The sequence below is a fragment of the Gobius niger genome (genome assembly GCF_951799975.1).
Source record: "Gobius niger genome assembly, chromosome: 13".
Classification (NCBI taxonomy): domain Eukaryota; kingdom Metazoa; phylum Chordata; class Actinopteri; order Gobiiformes; family Gobiidae; genus Gobius; species Gobius niger.
In genome coordinates this window covers 33660008-33685955 of record NC_136864.1, presented here as the reverse complement: position 1 = coordinate 33685955, position 25948 = coordinate 33660008, and the positions used below count along the sequence as shown (strand labels likewise).

General features: G+C 43.0%; 1 protein-coding gene across 1 annotated transcript in view; it reads right to left on the bottom strand.

Annotated features, from left to right (window-relative positions):
- The window catches only part of LOC306973220 (cadherin-18-like), a 159940-nt gene that overhangs the window by 47490 nt on the left and 86502 nt on the right, over window positions 1-25948 (bottom strand). Inside the window, exon 5 of the mRNA XM_079570093.1 lies at window positions 6363-6530. Within this exon, the coding sequence (XP_079426219.1) occupies window positions 6363-6530 (168 nt within the window). The remainder of the gene's footprint in view (window positions 1-6362; window positions 6531-25948) is intronic.

Here is a 25948-nt window from a genome sequence, read left to right as displayed (position 1 = left end):
TGAGATGTCTGCTGTAGAAACTGCTCCAATTTGGGGCTCCACTGATCCTCCACCCTCCAGGCCTTCTCCAGCTCTTCTCTGATCCTCCACCCTCCAGGCCTTCTCCAGCTCTTCTCTGATCCTCCACCCTCCAGGCCTTTTCCAGCTCTTCTCTGATCCTCCACCCTCCAGGCCTTCTCCAACTCTTCTCTGATCCTCCACCCTCCAGGCCTTCTCCAACTCTTCTCTGATCCTCCACCCTCCAGGCCTTCTCCAACTCTTCTCTGATCCTCCACCCTCCAGGCCTTTTCCAGCTCTACTCTGATCCTTCACCCTCCAGGCCTTCTCCAGCTCTACTCTGATCCTTCACTCTCCAGACCTTCTCCAGCTCTTCTCTGATCCTCCACCCTCTAGGCCTTCTCCAGCTCTTCTCTGATCCTCCACTCTCCAGGCCTTCTCCAGCTCTTCTCTGACCCTTCACTCTCCAGGCCTTCTCCAGCTCTTCTCTGATCCTCCACTCTCCAGGCCTTCTCCAGCTCTTCTCTGATCCTTCACCCTCCAGGCCGTCTCCAGCTCTACTCTGATCCTCCACTCTCCAGGCCTTCTCCAGCTCTTCTCTGATCCTCCACTCTCCAGGCCTTCTCCAGCTCTTCTCTGATCCTCCACTCTCCAGGCCTTCTCCAACTCTTCTCTGATCCTCCACCCTCCAGGCCTTCTCCAGCTCTACTCTGATCCTCCACCCTCCAGGCCTTCTCCAGCTCTTCTCTGATCCTCCACCCTCCAGGCCTTTTCCAACTCTTCTCTGATCCTTCACTCTCCAGGCCTTCTCCAGCTCTTCTCTGATCCTCCACTCTCCAGGCCTTCTCCAACTCTTCTCTGATCCTCCACCCTCCAGGCCGTCTCCAGCTCTACTCTGATCCTCCACCCTCCAGGCCTTCTCCAGCTCTACTCTGATCCTCCACCCTCCAGGCCGTCTTCAGCTCTTCTCTGATCCTCCACCCTCTAGGCCTTCTCCAGCTCTTCTCTGATCCTTCACTCTCCAGGCCTTCTCCAGCTCTACTCTGATCCTCCACTCTCCAGGCCTTCTCCAGCTCTTCTCTGATCCTTCACTCTCCAGGCCTTCTCCAGCTCTTCTCTGATCCTCCACTCTCCAGGCCGTCTCCAGCTCTTCTCTGATCCTTCACTCTCCAGGCCTTCTCCAGCTCTTCTCTGATTCTTCACCCGCCAGGCCTTCTCCAGCTCTTCTCTGATCCTCCACCCTCCAGGCCTTCTCCAGCTCTTCTCTCAGCTCCAGGTATTTCTCTAGTTTCTCATGTTCCTTTTCCCTGATGTTGAAATAGCTTGATATTACTATGTCAACCACAGCAGCTTCCCTCTGCTCTTTGTCCACCACCACAATGTCCAGTTGGTTCATTACCAATGGCTGGGCCCGAATGTCCACCCTAGTCCCAAACCATTTATATTCTAGTTGTTTATTCATGACAAATACGCAACACGCGACTGAAACACCTCTTTCCATTCAGTCGTGTTGTGTTTAGTTCAAAGACCTGTCGCTGTCGGCCGTCCTCTGACTCTCCAAGTGCATTTTTTTTCTCTCTGGACATTCGGACACCACTACAGAATGGCGTGACCACATGTAATTCCCTATTTAGGGAATAGTGTGTCCATCTGTATCTGGAAGTCCCACAGGACCTACAGGCTCCGTCTTTCTCCACCATCTTTGGAGGTGTTTCCCACTTGCTTTCCAGCCCATACTCTGCACAGACTTTTGTTTTTATTTCAACACCTTCACAATCCTCTCCTCCGCAGGATAACAGCACATGCCACACTTGTACAGTTAAATCTTTGAACTTCAGCTTCACCAAGTTCAAAGACTTCAAGGGATATTTCAGGATTTTTGACATAGGGCTTCATTTCCTAGTTATCCAGACTGTTGGTGATATTCTTTTTGTAATTCATGCAGTTCTTATGTTTGAAGAGTTTCGTGGCGCTAGGCTAGTGCAAGGCTAGCGCATTTCTATGGTATCAGCTAGCCTGCATTAAAAACAGTGTGACCCGCTCCACAGAGCACCTGAGGCAAATCACTTATAACACCAGACTAATGATATACATGTCTGTGTCCATAGAGTAATTTTAACCATTTTGCATCTAAAATACCTTATATTTGAGCAGCATCAGCTTTGTGGTTGTATAAGCTACACGGCGGCGGAGTGATCTGCTTGAAAATAGTCCCTCAAAATGCGATCATTCATGTGATGCAGGTCAGTTATATTCCAAACATGATTCTATGGACACAGACATGTATATGGTTAGTCTGGTGTTATGAGTGATTTGCCTCAGGTGCTCTGTGGAGCGGGTCACACTGTTTTTAATGCAGGCTAGCTGATACCATAGAAATGCACTAGCCTTGCATTAGCCTAGCACCACGAAACTCTTCATAAGAACTGCATGAATTACAAAAAAAATATCTCCAGGTATCAGCAACACTCTGGATAACTAGGAAATGAGTCTCTATGTCAAAAATCCTGAAATATCCCTTTAACAGTCGACAACATCTACATATGAGCCATGAGACCTTAGGTTGAGTGAGAATTGACCTTGGAGTTGACCTTTCTAAAATATCTATATGGGAGTCACAGCAAACGGTTCCATGTATATAGCACTTTTCTACCTGCATTAAGCTCAAAGTGTTTTACATCAAGGAACCACTCACCCATTCATGTCTGTCACTGGAGGCAAGGTGGGGGAAGTGTCTTGCCCAAGGACACGACAATATACACCTGTGGAATCCAAAGTCAATCACTGACCAGATCCCAGAGAAGTTACCTCTATAGTGGCAAAAAATTGGCTTCTTAATCAAGTGAGACCAGCAGTAATTGTTTTGATTCATACGTTTGATTATATATTCACTTGGCAGGGCAGTCTGATTTTCAAAACGACTAAATAATCTTTCCTCATCTCAGAGACACACACGAGGTGAGTGTGACAGAGATAAAGCAGTGCTAGAGACAGCTCTGTTTGCTAGCTCCTGAATCACACACATGAATAAATAATGATGCGAGGGCGAGTGCTTTGTGATCTAACTGCTCTGACATGTTTACTACTGCCATTAGCATATGCGTCTCCTCCTATAGCAGTGTGAAAGCTCATATATGCAGAGCATCCTCTCACCCTTCTGTGGTCCTGGGGTCATTTACCACTCCAGACGCCATGTTGATGCTGCATCAAATCAAATCAAACTTTATTTATAAAGCACCTTTCGTACAAAGGCTTTGCTGATGGTCATCCTACCAGTGATGTGAAAGAGTGGCTCTTTCAGGTGAACGGTTCGAACTGGATGTCGGTTGTTTCATTCATTTTTCCCCAGAACTCACCCGAACGAACACAAGTACCAGCCCAACAACGGAGCAGGCGAGTGAAAGCTTTCTGCTCTAAAGTCTAAATACACTATATTTATCATTTTAGATGATTTAAATGAAGTCGAGTCTTAATCGTGTCTTTGATATTGTGAGTTATCTGGCAGGAGTTCAAATTTCATATTAAAACGAGCCAGTCTTTTTACTAAAGCTCAGGACGACGCCCACCCATCCTCAGTCTGTGCTCGTCATGGACTGCTCCAATTCAAAGTTCTGCACACTCTACACCTCTCCAAAGCACGGCTTTAAAATGTTCCATGGGGTGAACACAGCTTGTGATCGGAGCGGCCAGGAGCAGGAGCTCACACTTTGTGGAACTGTCCTAACATAACAGCTTACTGGACTAAAGTTTTTTAATTGATGTATGATATGACAACTGTTATCAAATGTGTCTCAGTACTGTCTAGAAGACTGACACTATTACATTGGAATAAAAAAAACCCTCCAACCTATATTCATTTGTTTCATGCTTTAATGGAACCACAGCGAATGTGAGGACAAAAAGCAGCCACAGATCTTCAGCCGGCTACACCTGTGGAGGAGCCGAAACCCGAGCTGGTGCCAGTGCTCTCCAAACACGTGCTCTGCTCGATGATCAGAGACATAACATATTGACAGACCTGGTGCCCACTCTTCCCCATAACAGGACTCAAAAACTCCTCTCACCTCCTCAACCACAGCAGCAGCAGTCAGAACACAGAACATCCGAACAGCCTGAAGACCTGAGGGCCCTGAATACTGCTTAATTATTAACGTTTGATTTGTTATGTTGATGCTTGCTTTGGCATTCAGACCATAACAAACCTCATGCCTTTGAATCTCTTCTTCAAACCCACTTTGTGAGTTTTTTGGCTGATTCTGCTCTGATTTTCAGAGGACTTGAGTTTTCATAAGTCCTCACGAGGTGAAGGGTTAACATGTCAACAACTTGGCGCTCATTTGAATTGTGGGGGAAAGACGCTGCTGTTTGAGCTGTAATGCTGGTTTGGGATGCACAGGAGAAATGTGTTTCACTGACTCAAATATAAAGATGCAGACCAATAAACATAACTTATGCCTCTGCGTCAAATCAAAACGGCGAGACACCGCAACCGCATAAGGCCACAGCCAGACTATATAACACCACAGTAAATGTTTATCATAGAAGGGCACAAGGACTTTACAATCAGGTCTAGATCTCAAACAAACTTTATGCTGCAGTCTGGCACTCACTGAAAGGCTTTCCCCTCGTCTCCTCTGCACAAAGCAGAGATCTGGCTCCTTTCATATCATCCATTATATCTATTGCACCTTTTAATGTCTATTTTAATAAGAAATGCACCAACTATAGCAACACTTGTTACAATCGCCATGCAGTCTGATTTGGTTAGAGCACAATCACGCTTGACCATCCACAGCGTCGCATACGCACATGCCTGGTGACATAACAACACAACAGTGTTTATCAGAGCACAGAGGTACTACAGCATGTCACATGTGAACCACATATCCACTCTCTCACATGTGTTTTAGTGTCCAGGTCTTACCAGATTTATTGTGGTTTGAACCCCATAAGACCAGGCCAAATGAGAATATTTCATTAATATTAAATGATAAATCCACTAAATATTTTTTTCTATTCACCTGCAGAATCTCGCCTTAAAGGGGCTAGATGCAAGTTAGCCATTTTATACTCACTACTGCCACCTCAGGCCATAGGTGTAACTGCATCTTCTATAATAAAGAGGGGGTATTAAGCTTTTTTCAGTCACATAGCACCAGTCTATATCACACTACAATGATGACAAACCTTCTGCTGGTCTGTAAATGCAGTAAATTAGAATAACTGCCTTGTATAAAATGTCTCTCTCAAAATGGCTGTAATGAATGTCTTGAAATAGGCCTCTGTCTCTTTAAGAACCTCTGACCCTTTCCGACACGCCCCCTCCACACGCTGTCTGTGGCATCAGTGGGGAGGGGGTTCTGCTGAGGAGCAGTGGTTGGTTACTCGGCTCGGAGGCGTCTCCAGGAGGTGGGGGCGTTCCTAGGAGGACTCAGGCAAACCTATGCCTAAAATGGCCGCCATCAGAGTTTTTACAGATTACTCAAAAATACGTGAATGTGCCAAGGCAACACTTCAAGCATTTTTTAATGAGGGAATGACATAATAACATGATGGAATACTTGAAAAAGTGGATTTTGCAGAATACCTCCCTTTAAGCTCATGCATGACGGCACTTCAGACTCGAAGTGACACCTTTCTGAGCGACAGTGCAGGATTTTAGAGGCAGTTGTGGTGAACAGGTCTGAGCTCATTCTACACATTGAACAGGACTGGAACATGTATGGGGAGGAGAATACTTAATTTTAACATTTTTAAACTCCGTAAGGCAAAACAATTATTACTATTTTTTTTTAGGTTTTGGACCAAATTGGTCTCTTAAAATATAGACTTTCACCTGGAAAAAAACAAAACTTAATCTTCACAATAATATGTGTCTATCTATCTGGGAATTTGTCATTTCAAGTGCCATTGTCTCAAAATGCATTAAACTCACATTGATGCGGGCCTGTAGACTGAAACTTTTCCAGTCTTGGACTTAATATTTTGAAGTTTTTTCAGGGAGATTTTTAAATATCTAATCCCTAACCTCATTTATTGAGCTTTGAATAAAATAAAAACAAGGCCAACTTGAAATGTTTAAAGATGTTTCCCACTAAGAGACAGCTTATGTTAAAACTAGACAAGATCCAAAATCCCTCAGAAATTATTTTTATGTATAAGAGATCATTTTTGTTTGCAGTGTCTCGCCTTAAATCAGTCACTTACATATACATACACTTACATATACTTCAGTAACTTTTGAGGGGTACTTTTACACTGTACTTCTTATTTGTATTTGAATTCTCACTATATTAATTTACAATCGAGTAGAAAACAAAAGCGACCAATCGGACGGACAAACCAATGAGACAGAAAGAACTCACTCTGGGGGAACTTGGGGGGGTTGTCGTTGACGTCAGACAGGGTGATGTTGACCGTGGTGGACCCGGAAAGCCCCCCCACTGAACCGGCCATGTCCTTGGCCTGCACGAGCACACTGTAGTGGGCCCTGTTCTCCCGGTCCAGGGACGAGACGGCGGTCCGGATCACTCCTGCAGAGAGTAACAGGAGAAGCATGTGAGGACAGGCCACAGCCAGCACATGGAGGAACAAGTATTTTCTACACTGTAGGGATGGGGGGTCAGTACAAAGAGCCGGCTCTTTTAAGCGAACAATGTCTATGCCCTACAGTCGCCTGAGAGAGAGACGAGCTCATGTGCAAGGGAAAAACAGCATTTACATGAATTCTAAAAACAGAAGCTAATCCACAAAGAGATAGAATACGCTGGGTTAGAGGATTAGATCACACACGCGGTGCCGGGATACATCTCAGTGTCGGCCGGACCGCCTTCACTCTGCCCGAGTCCAGCGGACCTCGAAGCTAAGCAGGAAGGGCCTGGTCGGTACTTGGATGGGAGACTGTTTGGGAAGCCTGGGTGAATGTAGAGAGTGAGTGAGTGAGGGCAGCTGTGGCTTCAAGTTTACTACCACCATAGAGTGAATGAATAATGCAAGGCAAGACGTCTTTGAGTGTCCAGAAAAACAATGCATTATTATTATTTTTCTCCACACAGTATTCCCTCTGTGTCAGCCCTTTAGAAAACCTTCAGAAGCTGAAGAACAGGAGCCTGGCTACAGGTTTGACTTAGTGATGTCTGGAGTCAGTTTCCATTCCACAGTCAACGCAAGGCTGCAGCCACAGACGGGACAGGGACACAGGGCCAGAGCTGACACAGGCAGAGGGACTGGGGCCCCACAGCAGATTGGTTATACGGGGTAAGAGTGTGGGTGTTACTGCAATAAACAATGGTTCCACCATCTTCCAAAGTCAACTTTAACCCCTGAAGATAAGCCAAGCTACAGCAATGAAAAGACAAAATCTTTTATTTTACATTTCCAAGCTTGATTATACTAGTTATTTTCAGAAGAATGGCTCATTTATCGAGTCATGAATCCAAACCTCTAGCCCGACACGCCAGCCTTTTCTCCTCTGTTTACTCTAAACTCTGTTTTTATTCTAAACTGGAGAATATATTTCAAATATAAAGAGAGAAGTCTGTATGGCTGACCAGGCTATCACATCTCTGCTAAATGTCTGGGATTTCACCTCTAAAGGAAACCCCAAAGCATTTTGGTGAGCCAAAAGAGCCGGCTCTTTTTGGTGAGCCAGTCCAAATGAACCGGTTCACCACAAAGAGCCGAAATCCCGTCACTGCTATATTTAGATTGTGTACACATTATGTGGGCATGACATTTGTAAAGCTTCATCTCTTCTTCCTCACCTCAATTACAACCAGATTGTTCAAAGATCAACAAGTCATTTGGAGTCAACGAAACGCCATAAAATAAACAACATAAAGGGTGACTTTGGTCTACGTTTTTACTTGGACACTAATGTTGAAATTGACCGGTGATGGAAAGTGGCTGATTCCAACTGCAACAAATGAATTCAGCGCACGTCTGATACAGTCCCATGGCACCGCTGTAGCTCCATGTTCACTGGACTGTTCATATTCAAACTCTCTCTCGGTCACGCTGCTCGGACCACAGTGGACATGTGCAGTGACTGGATACATTATTCAAACCTGCTGAATACAACAATACTGCAAAATCATTCTCACAAGACAAGACCACAGCGCCTGCAGACTGCGAGTAAGGCAACAGCGCTGATCCAATTCAATCCATTCAGAGTAAAGGGAAAGGTCATTCCCACTGCCTCCTCAGCAAATCTGAGACCTGCTGGACTAAGAACAGGTCCGGTGATGGACGATACTTGTGTGTAGTGATGAGTGAAGCCATGTGACACTTCACTCATGGTTTAGCTCACCAAAGGTAGGACCAACAAACATCCCAAGGGCAGTACTTCTGTGTTCTACCTATGAGTCAACACAATCCAGGAAGTAAAGAGACCACAGCAGAAGGGACCCCAAACACACGACGTCGAACAAAACCTGCCCGGCCAGGAATGACTGGAGATTACCATGAAAGGGCCTTAAAGAGATATTTCAGGATTTTTGACATAGGGCCTCATTTCCTAGTTATCCAGAGTGTTGCTGATTTCTGGAGATATTTTTTTTGTAATTCATGCAGTTCTTATGTTTGAAGAGTTTCGTGGTGCTAGGCTAATGCAAGGCTAGCACATTTCTATGATATCAGCTAGCCTGCATTAAAAACAGTGTGACCCGCTCCACAGAGAACCTGAGGCAAATCACTTATAACACCAGACTAACAATATAAATGTCTGTGTCGACAGAATCATGTTTGGAATATAACTGACCTGCATCACATGAATGATCGCATTATGAGGGACTATTTTCTAGCAGATCACTCCACCGCCACATAGCTTGTACAAACACGAAGCTGGTGCTGCTCAAATATAAGTTATTTTAAATGCAAAATGGTTAAAATGATTCTATCAACGATAGTAAAATACGATAGTAAAATTTATGATTACATTAACAGAATGTTCAGATGAGAAGCTTGGTCTGTCAAGACACACAAACATTTTGGATAAAAACCGTCACAGAGCACGTCATTACACCTAATTGTAATAGAGCATCAACAAATCAATATTTCTGCTTGAATATCTAGAGAAATCCAACCATAGAAATGTGCTAGCCTTGCATTAGCCTAGCACCACGAAACTCTCCAAACATTAGAACTGCATGAATTACAAAAAAATATCTCCAGAAATCAGCAACACTCTGGATAACTAGGAAATGAGGCCCTATGTCAAAAATCCTGAAACATCCCTTTAAGGAAAGGAAAAGGTTTGAAACAATGGACTGAAGCTACAACGCTGACAGGAGCCTGCAGAACTAGGAGGCGGTCAGAGCTGGATTAATGACAAAAATGTTGTTGGCGGTTCGGTGTTTTAAGGCGTTCTCCCAAAAGTTACAGTATTTAGTAGTTATTTTACCATTTTATTCAGGGGAACCACTGACAGAAAAACTGCCAGGGGGGTAAGAGGTTAATGGAACAAAAATGCTTCTACATATTCTTTCTATAAAAGCAAATTGACTTGAAGACCGAGTAGACCAGATTGAAACATTGCAGTCATTTGCATTATAAAAACAAGTCCTTGTGACAAACACTGCAAGCTACAAAGACTATTGAGCTGCGTGTCATTTCTGCAGATCCAACGCCTCACAGCACTCACTGCCTTCATCGTGTAGCTTCATTTGTTGGAACATCTGTACAATTACAAACCCTGCTGACACAATGTTCGACTGTGCGCTCCGTTAATGAGGTTCCTTTTGCAAAAACATAAGTAAAACTCCACAAAACCACAAAGTCTCTCACTGTGGATTTGGAAAAAACTGGACTCATTTGGGATGCACGCCGCAGAACTCTCGCTGAATTCATGACTGACAACGGCGTGTTTTACAACTGCCAAGCATTTCTGTTTTTAGCCCAGCCACATAGACATGTGCACGTGTTTAACATTGGGGAAAGAAAAGTGTGAAATGGATGAAAATAATACCAGATTAAACACCGACTTTTACAGTAGACGCCATCCTCCCACTCACTGTCGGCCTCAGCCAGACGGATCCGTGAACTCGCCCTGATCCTGGCTCCACCTCAGTCGGGCTGCTCACTATTGCAGTGGATTCGTAATTCAAGCCTTAAAGCCAAGAGGAATGACTCAGCCGCACAGTCGTCGAGCTGTACTCACACTTGTTTTACTGTGAAGAAGATCAACGGCTTGAGATCGCTGAAATACTGTGGAGTTGAAAAGTTTGGGCGCCCCGGGTCAAAACGTCTATTCAGTGTAAACGAAAAGAAGCAAGAGGAAGATGAAATGAGCTCCAAAAGGCCTGAAGTTTACATTTTTACATTTTCAAAATGACATAAAAGGACATAATGCCGGAGCAAATGTCTGAGCCGCCAAGAGTCTTTACATTCTTGTTAAGTTTTTGTCCTTTCTTCCTTACAAAAGTCTTCCAGAACCAAGCGATTTCTGGGCCTTTGGAAGTCCATCCTCAGATGATCAATGATGTGTCGGTCAGGAGACTGTGAAGGCCACGGGAAAACCTCCAGACTGCAGCCTTGACGTCGTCTATCGTGGATTTTGAGCGTGTTTACGATCAATGAGCCTCATTCACGACACGTTCTTACGCATTTGTTCTTAAAGCCTTCATCGGAAGGTTTTTGGCATTCACAAAACTTGTTCTTAGCTGAAAACGTTCCTTTGGGAAGAACAAATCCTAAGAACAGTCAGAAGGACTCTTACGAACAAAAACATCTCCAATTCTGTTCACAAGCTGCTCCTGATGGAACCCAACATTGTCATATATACTTACTTATATCTTAATTCATTCCAGAAAACATGTAAGAGAAGGGAGTCCTTGACTGTGAGATTTTTTTCTTTAGTGGGTTTGTTGGTTATTAGTTTTGTTTGTGTTTTGCAGTTCATATCTTTGGCTGCCTGTTTCGCACGGCACTCGCGACCTTATATGGTGAATGAGGCGGTGACATACGCTTATTAGTCCTCACATACACAGCCGCTTCCAAGTCGGGGTTCACCACCTTCAGAACTCAGTTGTGAAGTATTTTCCTACTGAAGAACGTGTGGCGAATTTCCTGGCTCTGCCTTCGTAAGTACTGATTTGAAGAAGTTTCTTAAAGGAACAGGCCACCGTTTTTCCATACTGAGATGTGTTCTTACCTGAGCTCAGACAAGTTCATACGTATCTGTCTGGTCTTTGGTCTTTTTGCGTGACTGGGCGCACGCACAAAGATGTTGTGAGTATCTGGCCTCTCCCAGTATATTCCTATAGCTCCAAACGGGGTGAAGTTGGAAGCGACCAAGCTCCTCCACGGGCACAAACAAAGACCAGACAGGTACGTATCAATTCGTCTAAAAGGTAAGAACATATCTCAGAATGGAAAAATGGTGGCCCGTTTCTTTAACTCATTGACTGCCAGCCATTTTCAAATCAGAGAACTCCCCACTGCCAGAGGTTTTTCAGGATTTTGACTGTTTTTTCAAGACCCACAGAAAATGTAGGTCTAGGTTTATGTCAACATGAAACCCACCTAAAGAAAGATTAGACTCTCTTCTTTGTAAACAAAAAAAAAAAGTTTGTTTGTACCTCTTTCCATTCTTTAGTAATCGTCCGTAGAAAAAGGTGAAATCACCCAAAATGCAGTTTTCTGACCAAAAAGCTGAGAAACGAAAGAGCAATGCTGCCACCTAGTGACTCAATAAAAGAAGTAGTTATTTTATTGAGTCACTAGGTGGCAGCATTAGGCAGCACAACTAAGATTTTTACACCAGACATGCTCAAGGCTTTGCTGCAGCTGTTCCCATTGAAAAACCCAATTGACGTCTATAGATGTCATTGGCAGTCAACGTTCGGATTTCAATTGACGTCTATGAGTTAAGAAGATGTTCATAAATGAGGCTCATTATCCATCTGTTGAAGTCGTTTGCTTTTAACGCAGATTTTTACACAATTTCCTCCGGAATTTAATCCATTTGTATTTTTTTGTCACATTATAGCCATGGTTTCTTCCACATTTTCATCCTTGTTTATTTAGATTTGTATCAGATATAGATTCGTAAGATTGTATTTCTGATTCATTTGATGAAAATACTGCTTTTCTTTCAAAAATCATATAGAGTAGAGCTACAGTACTCCACTCTCTGTTTAAGATGACATTCTGAACATAGAGACACAAAACGACCAACAGACTCTCCTCTTGCCTGAAGGACTCCGCCGTTTACCCAGCCCTCCCACTGAAATCACGCTGCATTTGACCCAGAAGCCCAGACTGGTCACTTCCCCCGTCGACCCTCACCTGCCCCCTCCACTCGCGTCCCCCTCCGGCCCTGCTCCTGTTGGATTATCCGCTCCACAAACTCTCAAAGACAGGCAGAGGAGAGAGCCATCTGGACCCAGGAGGTCAGCGAGCACACAGCACACACACAGCACACACACAGCACACACACAGCACACACACAGCACACACACAGCACACACACAGCACACACACAGCACACACACAGCACACACACAGCACACACACAGCACACACACAGCACACACACAGCACACACACAGCACACACACAGCACACACACAGCACACACACAGCACACATCTGACCACGCACGGCCGGGAGGAGGGCCACTTAGTCCGTCACAAAGATGAGAGAGACAGAGAAAAGATGTTTGTTTAATGGGAAAGCGCTTTCAAAGTATGGACCAGTGCGGACGCTGCAGGTGAATATGGGAAGATCGACTATAAAGAAATAAAGTTTCCTGGTAAAGTAAAGGTCAGATGTTGATACAAAGGGTTTTATAATAATGTTTCTGCTTTTACGGGTTCCATTAACTTTCATTTCGGAAAGCGCTTGTGCACTCACACCTCATATACAGTAGCAGGGGTCCTGGGTCACTGGGCTCTGCACAATTACAATGTTCATTTTTCCAACACATGTGAGAGTGAGTGTGTGAGTGTGTGTCTGAGGGGGGCGAGCGCTTTGGGGGAAAAGCAGGAGCTGTACGATTATCAGAGCCCTGATAATCCCCTATTACGACGTTACGGACAAATCCTGTTGCAGAGTGTTTCCTCCGACTCATCAACATTCCAATGGTAATACAACTCAGTTAACCGAGTGCATTTTCTCCAGCTTTACCCAAATCTAAAAGCTATGACCGACAAAACTGATCACGCAGCAGTTAGTACCTCCGCGTCACAGCTTGAAGGTCCTGGACGGGGCCTTTCTGTGTGGAGTTTGCATGTTCTCCCCATGTCTGCGTAGGTTTCCTCCGGGTACTCCTGTTTCCCCTACCACTAAAAACATGTACAATGGATAAATCACTGCCGTCGACCACTGCTCCCCACGGGTTGCCCCAGCGGCATCAAAGGATGTTTTTTTTTAAAATTGTTTTTATTTCTTGGTTTATTTGGTCAGGACAGTGCATGTACTGTACATGGGTCTCATGCATGTAAACAAGCCACACCGGATTGTACCCTTGGGCTAATTTCCATCCGTCGTCCCCCATGCGCACTCACAAACAGACTCACATTCATCCTGGCCTATTGTACATGTTTTTAGTGGTAGGGGAAACCGGAGTACCCGGAGGAAACCTACGCAGACACGGGGAGAACATGCAAACTCCACACAGAAAGGCCCCGTCCCTGGTGGGAATCGAACCCAGGACCTTCTAGCTGTGAAGCACAAGCGGTAACCGCTGTGCTACCGTTAAATACTACAGAAGACAAATTTCCCTACGGGAACAATAAAGTATACTAACAAACTAAACGGATTGCTTTGTTCCTGTGTTGTCGTCACTTTGGAGGGTTAGTTTTTTTTTTCTCCATTGGATTTTAGCCACTTTTTCATTGCGTTTTTGGCACTTTCTTGTGTTTTGTTTGTTTGTTTGTTTTTTGGGGGGGCTTATTTGGCTTGTTTTTGTTGCTGGGATGTAGGATGTAAAGATCCTACTTACCTTTAATAGAGTCTATTAGATAAAGTAACTAAGGGAGAGGAGGATCAGCTTTCATTCTGTTTAAGCTACAAGAGAAAAGGGTTTGTGAGTAAAATCCGGTCCATTGGTCGTATAGGCATAAACGGGAGATTGAAGATTGCCAAAAGCATTAGTGGGGATTGGTATATCGGACGCAATTGTTGCACCAACAAGCAATCCCACAGTCAAAAGTAGGCAATACATTTGCAAAAGATGCGTGACTAGAGATTTTGTTCTGCGAGTCTGCGTCCTTATCGACCTTCTCACACAAGCATATGATAACGCAGCCAATAAATATTTAAAGGCTTTTATTGACTTGCTTCATTTATATTGCACACGGTGAGTGTTGTCTTTCACAATCGATGTGCTGCTATGAAGTAGATTTATCGGCCTTAGATATCGGCCTTAATAATCGGCTTTCGATATCGGCCATCGGCATAGGCCTTAAAAAGCCTCTAATGACAATAAGAACGAGAGAGAGTGGGAGACTGCATTGGCCGTCGATCAGCATCCACACATTGCGGCCCATGAGTGGGGGATTATATTGTCTTTTATTTGGAATTAGATCTAAACACAGAGCTGTTACAGCAGTGCTGGCCAGAGGGCAATGGTTATTGTGTTAAACAGAAACCATCACACAATAAAGTCCCACAAGTAACACTCACTTACACTGAGCATCTCTCAGAAGAACACTCTCCTCACTCTGTCGTTTCCAAAGTAAATTCAGAACTGGACCAGTGTGTAATCCATCTGTGGGAACAGCCTTCTCCCAATTCAACTTCATTTGACTCTAAGACCTTTATTAACTGGAGAGGAGTAGGTCTATATCTCTTAAAGACTAAAGTGTTATTACATTTTGGACTTTTATTACATCATGCGGCTGAACACGACCAACACTAAAGACGGTCACAAAAGATTTTATTCAAATAAATGTTTGAAAGTAAAGAGCTCTGTGCCTTTGACATATCACACATATCTGTGTTTCCCCAGTAGTTTTTTGTATATTTGGCCTGCAATTGTCAAAGCAAACAAATAATCAAAAACAGCTGGACTTAACCTCTTAACCCCCACCTTAACCGAGCACATTTTCTCAAATCTAAAAGCTTCTTGAGAAAGGCATCAAAATTGCAACAAAAACGAGGATGAAAACGCAAGAAAATGTGACAAAAAAGCAACAAAAGAGCAACAAAAAAGTGACAAAAATTAGACAAAAATTAGCAATTAAAACGTGATGAATACGCAATGAAAAAGTGGCAAAAGTGCAATGAAAAACAAAGTCAAATTAAAGGTACAAGCGGCATCAAATGGCCCTTACGCCATTGCCACGCCTCTGTAACCCTACTACTACATTTTATTACCCTGCTGATGTGCCATTCATCTTTGTGAGTATAATCATCAAAACTACATTTTAGCCTCTCCATGTGAATAATGGCTCCTCCCTGCAGGGTGCCTACATTTTTAAAGGTTTCACAAGCAGCATTGGACTTCAGTGGTACTTCAGTAACCACTGTTCACATGCTCCTGACAGAGGGCTGTCATTATGTCTGATGTGAGATTTATGTGTCCATCCCATTAGAATAACATGGGGGGGGGCTACGGTCGTCTCCATGGCAACACCATATAAAATAAGGTAAAAAGACATTTATTTTCGGGCAATAACAGGTATACAGGGCCCATAACAGAGCTATGGACATTCACTTCGCGCACTGCGTTGCGATTACAATAGGTCCTAAAAAGTGACAAAAACATATCAACAATGTGAGGAAAAAGATCGGTTTTGTAGGTCTTAGCTTTCAAATGAGGCATTACACTTGCCTTTAGGCTCCATTCCAGAGGCTTTTAGATTTAGGTAAAGCTGAACAAGAGAAAATGCTCTCGGTTAAGGTTGGGATTAAGAGGTTAATGTGGAAATTGTCAAAGTGTTTCAAAGCATTGCCTTATCCAGAGGTTGGACAGTGGGATTACACATCCCGCCTGCGTTTCATCACGTGTTATATGGAAAACTAAAGTCAAAAGCTTCACGCTCCTCCATGACCTTGTTTCATCCTGGCTCTGTGCGTTTAACCCTCTGTGCTCTGCAGTGACGAGAACGCCCGGGGACCCCGTGTGTTCCGCCTCACCGCTCCGGCCAAGGACAGGCTTCACCACACGGAAACACGCTAAGCACATATATCTGCACAGATGGGGCTAAAAGTCAGGCGCTTATCAAACATTTGCATGAGCACATGGGGTCAAAACATGGAACACGCTTAAAACACACAGGCACCTAAAGCCCCGAGCACAGAGGCTAAAACCGAAACAAATAACAAAGCTACAAGTGGGGGAGTAAGGCTTTGGTCATCTCAAATAAAGCTTCACTTTTTCATTTTTTAAACCTGCTCTAAAATCATTGGCGTTCAAAAAGAGACTAACATTCTCTGTGGGAGGAGCAGGCGCTAAAGAAGGATAAATCTATCTCAGGTCAGTCTCTCCATGCTCAGATTTTTCGCTCATGCCTTCTGGACATTGTCTTTATGGACCTTCTTGGAAAACTAATCGTTTCTCCAACTCTTTTGTCTCCTTTGTCACTGAACTCTTCTGTCCACAAAGCAAAAGAAAAAGACCTGATGCTGCAAATCGCCTCTGTCTGTAGAAGACTCTGCTTCCTCCATTAAAACTCTCCTCACTGCCTCCAGCTCTGCAGTTGTACAAAACAACATCAAATACAACATCAAATACAAGCGTAGCTCCGGAGGATGTTTTTGCTGTTAGCTGTTCTGCAGAGCAGGAGTGAGCTGTGCTACAGACCAGGAGGAACAACACTGAGCTGGAGGTCAGTGGACGGGGCCACGGGAGGATCACAGGGTAAATGGACCAGTCCAATCTGGCCTTGGGCACCACATCAGAGAGAGCTCCAGAGTTTTGCTTCTGGACAGTCTTGAACTTTCAGTTTCTTGACTGTTTTTTTTTGTTTTTGTTTCAGACAATGTGCCAAAGCAATCTTGAAAGAAACTGTAAAATTGATCACACGCCTAAGCAGGCAGACATGGGTGGATTATACTAAATATTTACTCAAGTAAGAGTAATGTTACTTTAAAATCATTATACTCGTAGAATAAAGTAGAAATGTTATCTCCCACACTGTAAATCCTGATAAAAGATTTACAGTGTGCAGGAGATTACATTTTCCACATGATATGAGAATTATGCACGACCTCTCCAACGCACCTGTTCTGAAAGGGGTCGGCCCATTAGTCCGTGGTCTCATTAGTCCGAAAATGTCCCATTGAGTAGGTGTTGAAAATTCAAATTAGATCAGGCAAGAGTCCACTGACCTTAAGGTTAGGGCCAGTGGTCGTATGTGGCTCTCATATCCACAACACAACTGGGTTAGAGATGTGGGACTAACGGCACCTCTGCTCAATTGTGACTTCTGAATAATGAGACATTGGACTAATGGGCTGTCGGACCAATGGCATGGCAGCTTGTGAAATAGATATGCGAAGCACCTGCTCGACTCAAGTAGAATTAAACACTTTACTCAAGAGTAAAAAAGTACCTGGGAAAAATTTACTACAGTATTGTGAGTGCTAAGTAACGTGCGTAAAGTTTGAACCATGAAATAATGTCCATCCATCCATTTTCTTCCGCTTTATCCGGGGCCGGGTCGCGGGGGCAGAAGTCTCAGCAGAGATGCCCAAACTTCCCGGTCCACACACACCTCCTCCAGCTGTTCTGGGGGGACCCCGAGGCGACACCAGGCCAGCTCGGAGACATAGTCCCACCAGCGTGTCCTGGGCCTTCCACGAGGCCTTGTCCCACTAGGACATGCCTGGAACACCTCCCGCGGGAGGCGACCAGGAGGCATCCGGAACAGATGCCCTAGCCACCTCAGCTGGCTCCTTTCGACGTGAAGGAGCAGAGACTCTACTCCGAGCTCCTCCCGGGTAACTGAGCTCCTCACCCGATCTCGGAGGGTGCGCCCAGCCACCCTGCGAAGGAAACTCATTTCGGCCGCTTGTATTCGCGATCTTGTCCTTTCGGTCATGACCCAAATCTCATGACCATAGGTGAGGGTGGGAACGTAGATCGATCGGTAAATCGAGAGCTTTGCCCCCCGACTCAGCTCCCTCTTCACCACGACTCGTAACATTTTCAAAGAATATACCATTAAAACAATTAAAAAGGAATCATTATGAAGAATTAACTTAACAAAACAGAAAATACATCTATTTCATGCGTCAAAATGAAGATTTGCCACTGAAGCATAGGCATGAGTTATTACTTATTGTTTACTCAAGCAAGAGCACAGATATTTTTACATTTCTCAATTGAAAGTAAAAAGTACTGTACTCTACTTGCAAAAATAGTTAATTACAGTACAGTTAAACTTACTCAAGTATACATGTACTTGAGTACACCTCAGTAAAAGGGCATATAGGGAAAAATTCTGTAATCTGATCTGCTTTGATGCATTGATTAAATTAAATTAATTGTCATTACACCAAAAATTATAAACAAACACTATAAACAAAATATTTTTTTTTCCTAATGGTATCTATACTAGATATTAGTAGACTATGACTGAAGTTTGTTTGAGTTGGCCTGGCTGTGTGAGGTTAACAGATATCTCCATAACATGATCCAAATGAACCCCAGTGTGTGCCTTCATGCGGAGTTCATCTGCATACAGCTACAAGGCAGCCTCCAGGCAAAGGTAAAGTGGGTCATACATGAATAGCAGCGGGTCCAGAGCTGATCCTTGGGGGTACCCAGGTGTGCTATAATCATATTTATTTACATAATGTAGATGGGCACATTCAACTGCAATGACAGCTGCAGGATAATGAGGCCTTTCAGTATGACAGTATGTAACAGTATAGGCGCTTGGAATGTTTTTGGCTAACTTCCTGTTGGCCTGTGTAGAGTAAATACTACTTCCTGTCAACATTTCAACGTTAATTAAAAATGAATTAAGATTTTGATAAAAGAAATATTATTTTCAGATAGCATGTCTTTTCCTGTGTATCTTCCACCTGATTCAGAGCGTGGACCTGCTTTGACCGCACTTCCTCTCATTACATCGTTGACCATCACCTAATAATAGTCTTTCAGTTTTATATTGTTTGGAGTTTGAAAAAAAAAGGTACAAAAAAGTAACTTGTGTAATAATTATGTGCGCGCTGTAATTTCTCTAACTGTACCAAGTCACGAAGAGTTTTGCAATTTAATTTGAAACATGAAAGAGCTGCAGTTCCCGAAAGTAAAAAGCTATGTTTAAATTTCATAGACTGCATTAACCTCAGCTCGGAGCCCGGTGCAGTGCTGTCAGGCGTCTCTGGTGGTTCAGCTCCATGATAAAGTGAAGCCGCAGTTTTCCTGAGGTTTCGCTCCGAGTTACTGACCCATGACTTTATAATGAGCGGTGTAATGGAGGAGCAGACCCTGGTACTTACAGATGACAGGGGAATAAGAAGTACGGGAGCAGGGCTTACAGGATTAGACAGATACAAACCATGGGGAACTCCCTAACTAGTTTGTAAATTGTGTTCAGGTACTATGCGTAGTACCTTCAAATATTAAATGTAATGGCTGTAGGGATGAGCTCTTAGTGGTTTAAAACAAACTAAACAACTGAACTTGGGTTGCCTTAAGCTGCAATCCAAGTACTAGAACTAAATATAAAAAAGGAATGTTATTTTGATTGAAGAAAATGTTAACAGACCTTTTTAAACCAAGGCACCCCAACAAACAAAAATGTCACTAAAAGTGTATTTATTGAAATATAGTGAAAACTATAAGACTATAAGGACATGCAGAAGAAGATTAAAGGAACAGACCACCATTTTTCCATACTGAGATATGTTTTTACCTGAGACGAGTTGATACGTACCTGTCTGGTCTTTGTGTTTGCCCTCAGAAAAATGACCAAAGATGTTGTTAGCATTTGGCCTCTCCCAATGTATTCCTATAGCTCCAAACAGGGGTGAAGTTAGAAGCGGCCACGCTCTTCCACAGGCACAAAGACCAGACAGGTACGTATCAACTCGTCTAATCTCAGGTAAGAACATTATCTCAGTATGGAAGAACTTTGTGCCCTCAGTCACACAAAAAGACCAAAGATGCTGTTCGCATTTGGCCTCTCCTAATGTATTCCTATGGCTCCAAACGGCCTCCTCTCATTACGAAGGCTGTTCCACATGCGGTGGCCGCAGGACACTCGGCTCAGCCCACTCCCAAGGAAGTCACCGAAGTGGACGAGGAAGGAAGGATCCCGGACATTGACAAACACCCAATGAGAAGTTCACGGGTTCGATCCCTGGGGTGGACGGCGCCTTTCTGTGGAGTTTGTATGTTCTCCCTGTGCCTGCGCAGGTTTACTCTGGTCTCTCCTACCACTAAAAACATGTACAACAGTCCAGGATGGATGATGCCTGTATGTGCATAAGTGCTGGTTAGAGGGTCCATTGATGCAGATGAATGCAGCCACACTTCAGTCGGTCTGTGGACATATACACGACTGAAAGACCATGTCTGTGAAAGATGCTATACAAATAAAGTCCTTCCTTCTTTTTGTTATCGTTGATAAAGCAGTAGTTCTTTTCAAATTGCATTTTGTTTCCTTTTAATTGGCAAAGGTTGCAAATACACAATGTGTTCTCAGGACTGAACATTTAATACACAAGAGGCCTTGATCTGGAAGTTGGCATTATGCGAGTCACCCCAAAAGACGGAACCCGACCTCCTCTGTTGTATTAGATAGGTGCCTTTGTTTTCTGACCTTGCGTGACTAGTGTTTTTCTTGACTTTCTGCCTTCAGCGCTTTTGTTTGGTCTCGTTCCAAGTGCACTTAAGGTTTGTTTACATTCACGCCTCCACACGGCCCGTCTTTAGACACACTTTGTTGAGTCACCATTCTCTGAACAACATAAGTCTAACTGGGCTGCCTTTCACAATAACTTATTTCTCCTGTGCTTGTATTCCTCAGTTTGAATTGAAGAGTGAAGGGCAAAACACGCGGAGCAACCAAGGACCCCCAACTCCTGTGTTCTGCATCCAAGAAAACACTGCAGCCTACGTCCATAGAAAATGGTTTCCGGTTTGTCCTGAACTTTGTTTCAGTTTTTGATTCACGTGGGCCCAGTCATTTGTAATTTGATAATTGAGTTAGAGTTACAGTTTCATTTACTGTACAACTGATACTGTTCAATAATCACAGAGATAAACCATCCCTCCACAGTTTTGTTATGCAGGTAGAATTAGTGTTTTTCAAATAAAAAGCAACATGACACTTTAAGTTAGCCGCTTTATAACCACAACCAAAGCTCTTCAGAACATTATACAGAATTAATCCTTATTTGATCATCATGCGACAGCCCAAATTCAGACAAACAGAAACAAACAAAGCGTTCATTATCTTTAATGATCACAGCTGCCTGTTAACACCGACAATTACGGTACAAAGAGAGACAAAAAAATGACTGCACCAACGGCATAATGTTCAGTTTGTTCAAACCTGGGTGTTTTTCCAGTGATCTACTTTAAGCTCACTGCTGTTCATCATTGATCCACTTTTAAGTTTGCCCTGTGGCTTCCTCACGGCTATAGCCAATGAATAAATAAAAACATTAAAACATATGCATTCAAGCGCATGAAATTATAGCGCATGGACACAGTGGGATAAAGGCTCAGGTGCAACAGAACAGATCAAAGTGTACATTCTGTGCCTCACATGTTTTAACAACAGAAGTCAATGATTTGACATATGTCCATTATTGGTGCTTTGAATGAACTGAGCAGGGACATCATCCAAACTGTTGAGTTTACATGTGTCTGCTGGTTTCCTCTTCAATTACAATGAGCCATAGGTTCCCCTCAGGGACCGCACTGCCCTCAGAAAGAGACTCGGAATCTGGTTAAATAAAGTAAAAAACAAAAATACAAAACACTTTGTCATCCCTGTCAACCAACCACAGTGTTTTTAGTTTAGTGTAGTGTTTCAGTGTTTTTCGTCCCGTCTTGACACCTTTGTTTATTCCATGGCTTTTAGCACAGCATGAGTCATATAGTCCTCTCATGTCTTTTATTCAAGTATTTGATTTATTTATTGCTATTTTATGGCAGAGGTGGGAGTAAGTCACTAAATGCAAGTCTCGAGTCAAGTCCAAGTCGTGAAGGTCCAAGTCCCAAGTAAGTCCAAGTCAATCGGTCATGGGGTCAAGTCAAGTCAAGTCATAGTCTTGCTTCAGCCGGCAAGTCACCTCAAGTCACAAACGCCAGCGTGTCTACTTTTCAAAACGTGTTTAATCTTTAAAATAACAAGTACTTTCTCAAGATATAGCAATTTTGAATTTAGGCTAAAATCAAACTTTTTAAAATCTCATGGACTTGGATTTAAAGTCTAATTAATATTTAATCGCCACAAAATTTAAAATATATATATTATAAATGCTCAAGTCTATGTACAAAATTACTGGGACGGCATTTTAAGGAAGGGGGTCCAGGGGCAACCCCCTTCCTTAACAGAGTCTTTTAAACATGCTGCTGCTTTTCCTTGCAGTCTGAAATATAAACATAAAATAATATTTTATTTTTGTTAGTCTCTGGCAGTTTTTCTGTCAGTGGTTCCCCTGTAATGCCCCAGCCCCTGTATACTGGGATTCGCCCCTGCTCAAAGTAGATCCCACGTAGCCTTCAGTCCCGCTGTCACTGGGCTGTGTGCGGATGCGTAATATAACCACTAAATGCTATAACTTTGTGTGAACACCTTAAAGGAGCTATATCATGCTATTTTAGCCATTCCAAAGTTAAGTATAGGCATTTATATGATATATTGTACCTCTACCATTATGGAGCACTCATTTTTGTGATAAATATAAGTGTTTTCTGGAGGTATTTTTCAAACCCGGAAGACACAACGCTTCGATTCAGTTAACTCCGCCCCCTCTCTCCGCGCAACTTTACCGTAATATAAATAAACAGCAATAAGTGAAGTTACTTCACGATGCAGTTATACGGAGTTGACATCAGCAACACAGCTTCATAAATGGCTAACACACACATGCTAATATGCTAACACACAAGCTAATATGCTAACACACAAGCTAACCCGCGTTTGGATTGACTCACCGCTCTGGTCCATCGCTGTTTACATTATGGGACTTGCGTTGGTTATAAAAGTTAATCCACTTTGATTCTGGCGAAGGTTCCCCAAACATCCATCAGTGACAGTCACAGAAAAACATGATTTTGGCTGATAGTCGCTGAATCCCGGAGAAAAAAACAGCTGAGTGGCCTCTTCCTGAAAAGGGTTGAATATAAACTCCTCATCCTCGTAGCCAAACGCGCTTCTTTTTCTCTGTGACATTATCGTTAGTTAAGAATAAATAACAGGTGTGTCCAGAATAGGTAACGAGCTCCATCTTCAGCTGCAGCGCAAACATGACTGATCTGTTCAGACGCGATGTGTTTGTTTTGGCCTCAGCTGACCTGGAAGCACCTCGGGCACATCCTTTTTTTTTTCTTTTTTTTTTTTTTTTCTATTTTTTACTCTTTGTTTCTCTCTTACGACAGAAATAATGAAAAAGCTGTTTTACAAATTAAAATCAGGCCGTAAGCATAGAATTAAGACATTACATTACAGACGTCGAGCACTTCCGTTCCGCTGTTACGACACAACTGAACACTCAGCCGTTCACCAGGAGAGGGAGGAGCCTCAGAGAGCAGGAGGGCGGAGCAGCTGCTCAGAGAGCAGGATTCAGGAGGATTACTGAGAGCTGCGTGAATGAAGCCGCAAACCACTCTGGGGGTGTTTTTGATAAGGAAATAGCATAACAACATGGCTAAAAGCTCCAAAAAGTCGATTTTGCATGATATAGGACCTTTAAAACATCGAAAAGCCCCCGAGATTTCTGTCATTAATCCAGCTCTTACGCATCGTCGTTCTGGAGGCTTCTGTCTGCTCTGTAGGTACAGTCCATTGTTTCAATCATTTTCCTGTCCATAAATTTTCTCCTCTTCACTGTCTTTTAACATTTTAACTTCAACTTTTGTGTGCTTTTATTATGCTTTTATTATTTTATTATTGTCAGTTTTTACTTGTGCTGTAGCACTTTGAGATTCCATGTAAAGTGCTTTACAAATTAAAGGTATTATTATTATATTATTATTAGAAAACTTTTAATGCATCCAAAGAAACATGTCGTATTTCCTCCTGCCTTTTCGCGCTGTATTGATTAGACGCGTTCCGTCTGGAAACCGAACACGCATGTGGCTAATTACCATATGTAAACATAGATTTGTTTGTTTATTAAGATCCCCTTGACAATGGCTAGTCTTCCTGGGGTCCAAACATAGATGCGCCGCTTTTACGAAATGAATCCCGATCTTTCGACAGTTTCACTCAAATCAATAAAAACTATAAAGTCTCAGCGAGTCATTAAGAGTCAATGGCCTCAAGTCCAAGTTAAGTCTCGAGTCACAAACAGCAAGTCCAGAGTCAAGTCAAGTCTTTTTAGAGCTTTGGTCAAGTAAGTCTCAAGTCCCGAAAATTGTGACTCGAGTCTGACTCGAATCAAGTCATTTGACTCGAGTCTCCCACCTCTGTTTTATGGAATAGCTTTTAATCACGCTTTTATTTAATTGTGTTGCCTTCCTCGTGGAGCACTTTGGAAAGTGTGATAGGAAAGCGAAGTTGGATTTGTACAGCCACGTCTATGTTTACATTATTATAAATGCAGTATCTAGGTGCATATACTGTACATACAGTTCAAGTGTACATGTTATTTAGCAATTATGCCTGTTTTCCAACTGACAGCACATGATCACACAGCAGTAATGACAACACTCCAGGAATGAAAAAAAAAGAAAGGCAATTAAAACATCAAGCTTAGGATTCCCCTAGGTTAAACCCTGGGCCCCATGCTGTTCATAAAGGACCCATTAAACAGCCCTCAGGCCTCCTGCCAGCACTATTAAACATACGCCAGATTATACTCAGCAAGGAATCTTACACTTTATTAAAAGATACAATTGCATTTTTTCTCACTGTTTGACATGAAGCTAGAATGAACTTTTACTTTTTTTTTCAGTCAATTAGAATTTTAAAAAATATTTCTATTTGCTAAATGTCAGAAGAATGAGATAGGAGATTTTGTTTAAAAAAAATGTTTGTTACTTTTTACTAAGTCCGAAGTTTACACACGCTAAGATGACTATACCTTTAAACAATTTGTTAAAGCCCAGATGACGATGTCGTGACTTTGGACTCACAAGTCTGGTTCATCCTTGAGTAAAATTTCAAGACACTTGAAGGTTCAGGTTCATTGGTTAAAACAATGATGGAAATGACCAATCATCATACAGATCAGAAAGAAGGCGGGTTCTGTGTCCCAGAGATGAACGTGCTGTGTCTGAAATGTGAAGATCAACCCGGGGACAAAAGACCTGGTGAAGATGCTGAACCTGGTAAGAGTTTGTCATTATCCACAGTGAAACAAGTCCTGTAAGGCAAGGCAAACCAAGGCAACTTTATTTATACCGCGCATTTCGTACACAAGGCAACTCAATGCGCCTTGTGGCAGCATACTGTACCGACATGGGCTGAGAGGGAACTCTGCCAGGAAGAGGCCCTTACTCCAAAAGAAACATGAAAAAGGATAAAGATTTTCATTTTTGGGACATATCCATATTATATTTTGGAACATATAATCATGTTCATATTATTTGGCCTTAGTAACTATGGTCACATTTGGAGGAAAAAGCTGAGAACACTATCCCAATTGTGAAATACGGGGGTGGCAGCATCATGCTGTGGGGTTGTTTTGCTACGGGAGGGACTGGTGCACTTCACTAAATAGATGACATCATGAAGAAAGAACTCTGAGTAGATATTGGAGCAACATCTAAAGATATCAGTGAGGAAGTATCAAAAACACCCCCAGAGTGTTTTTTGGCTTCATTCACTTAGTTCTCAGTAATCCTCCTGAATCCTTCTGTCTGAGCAGCTGCTCC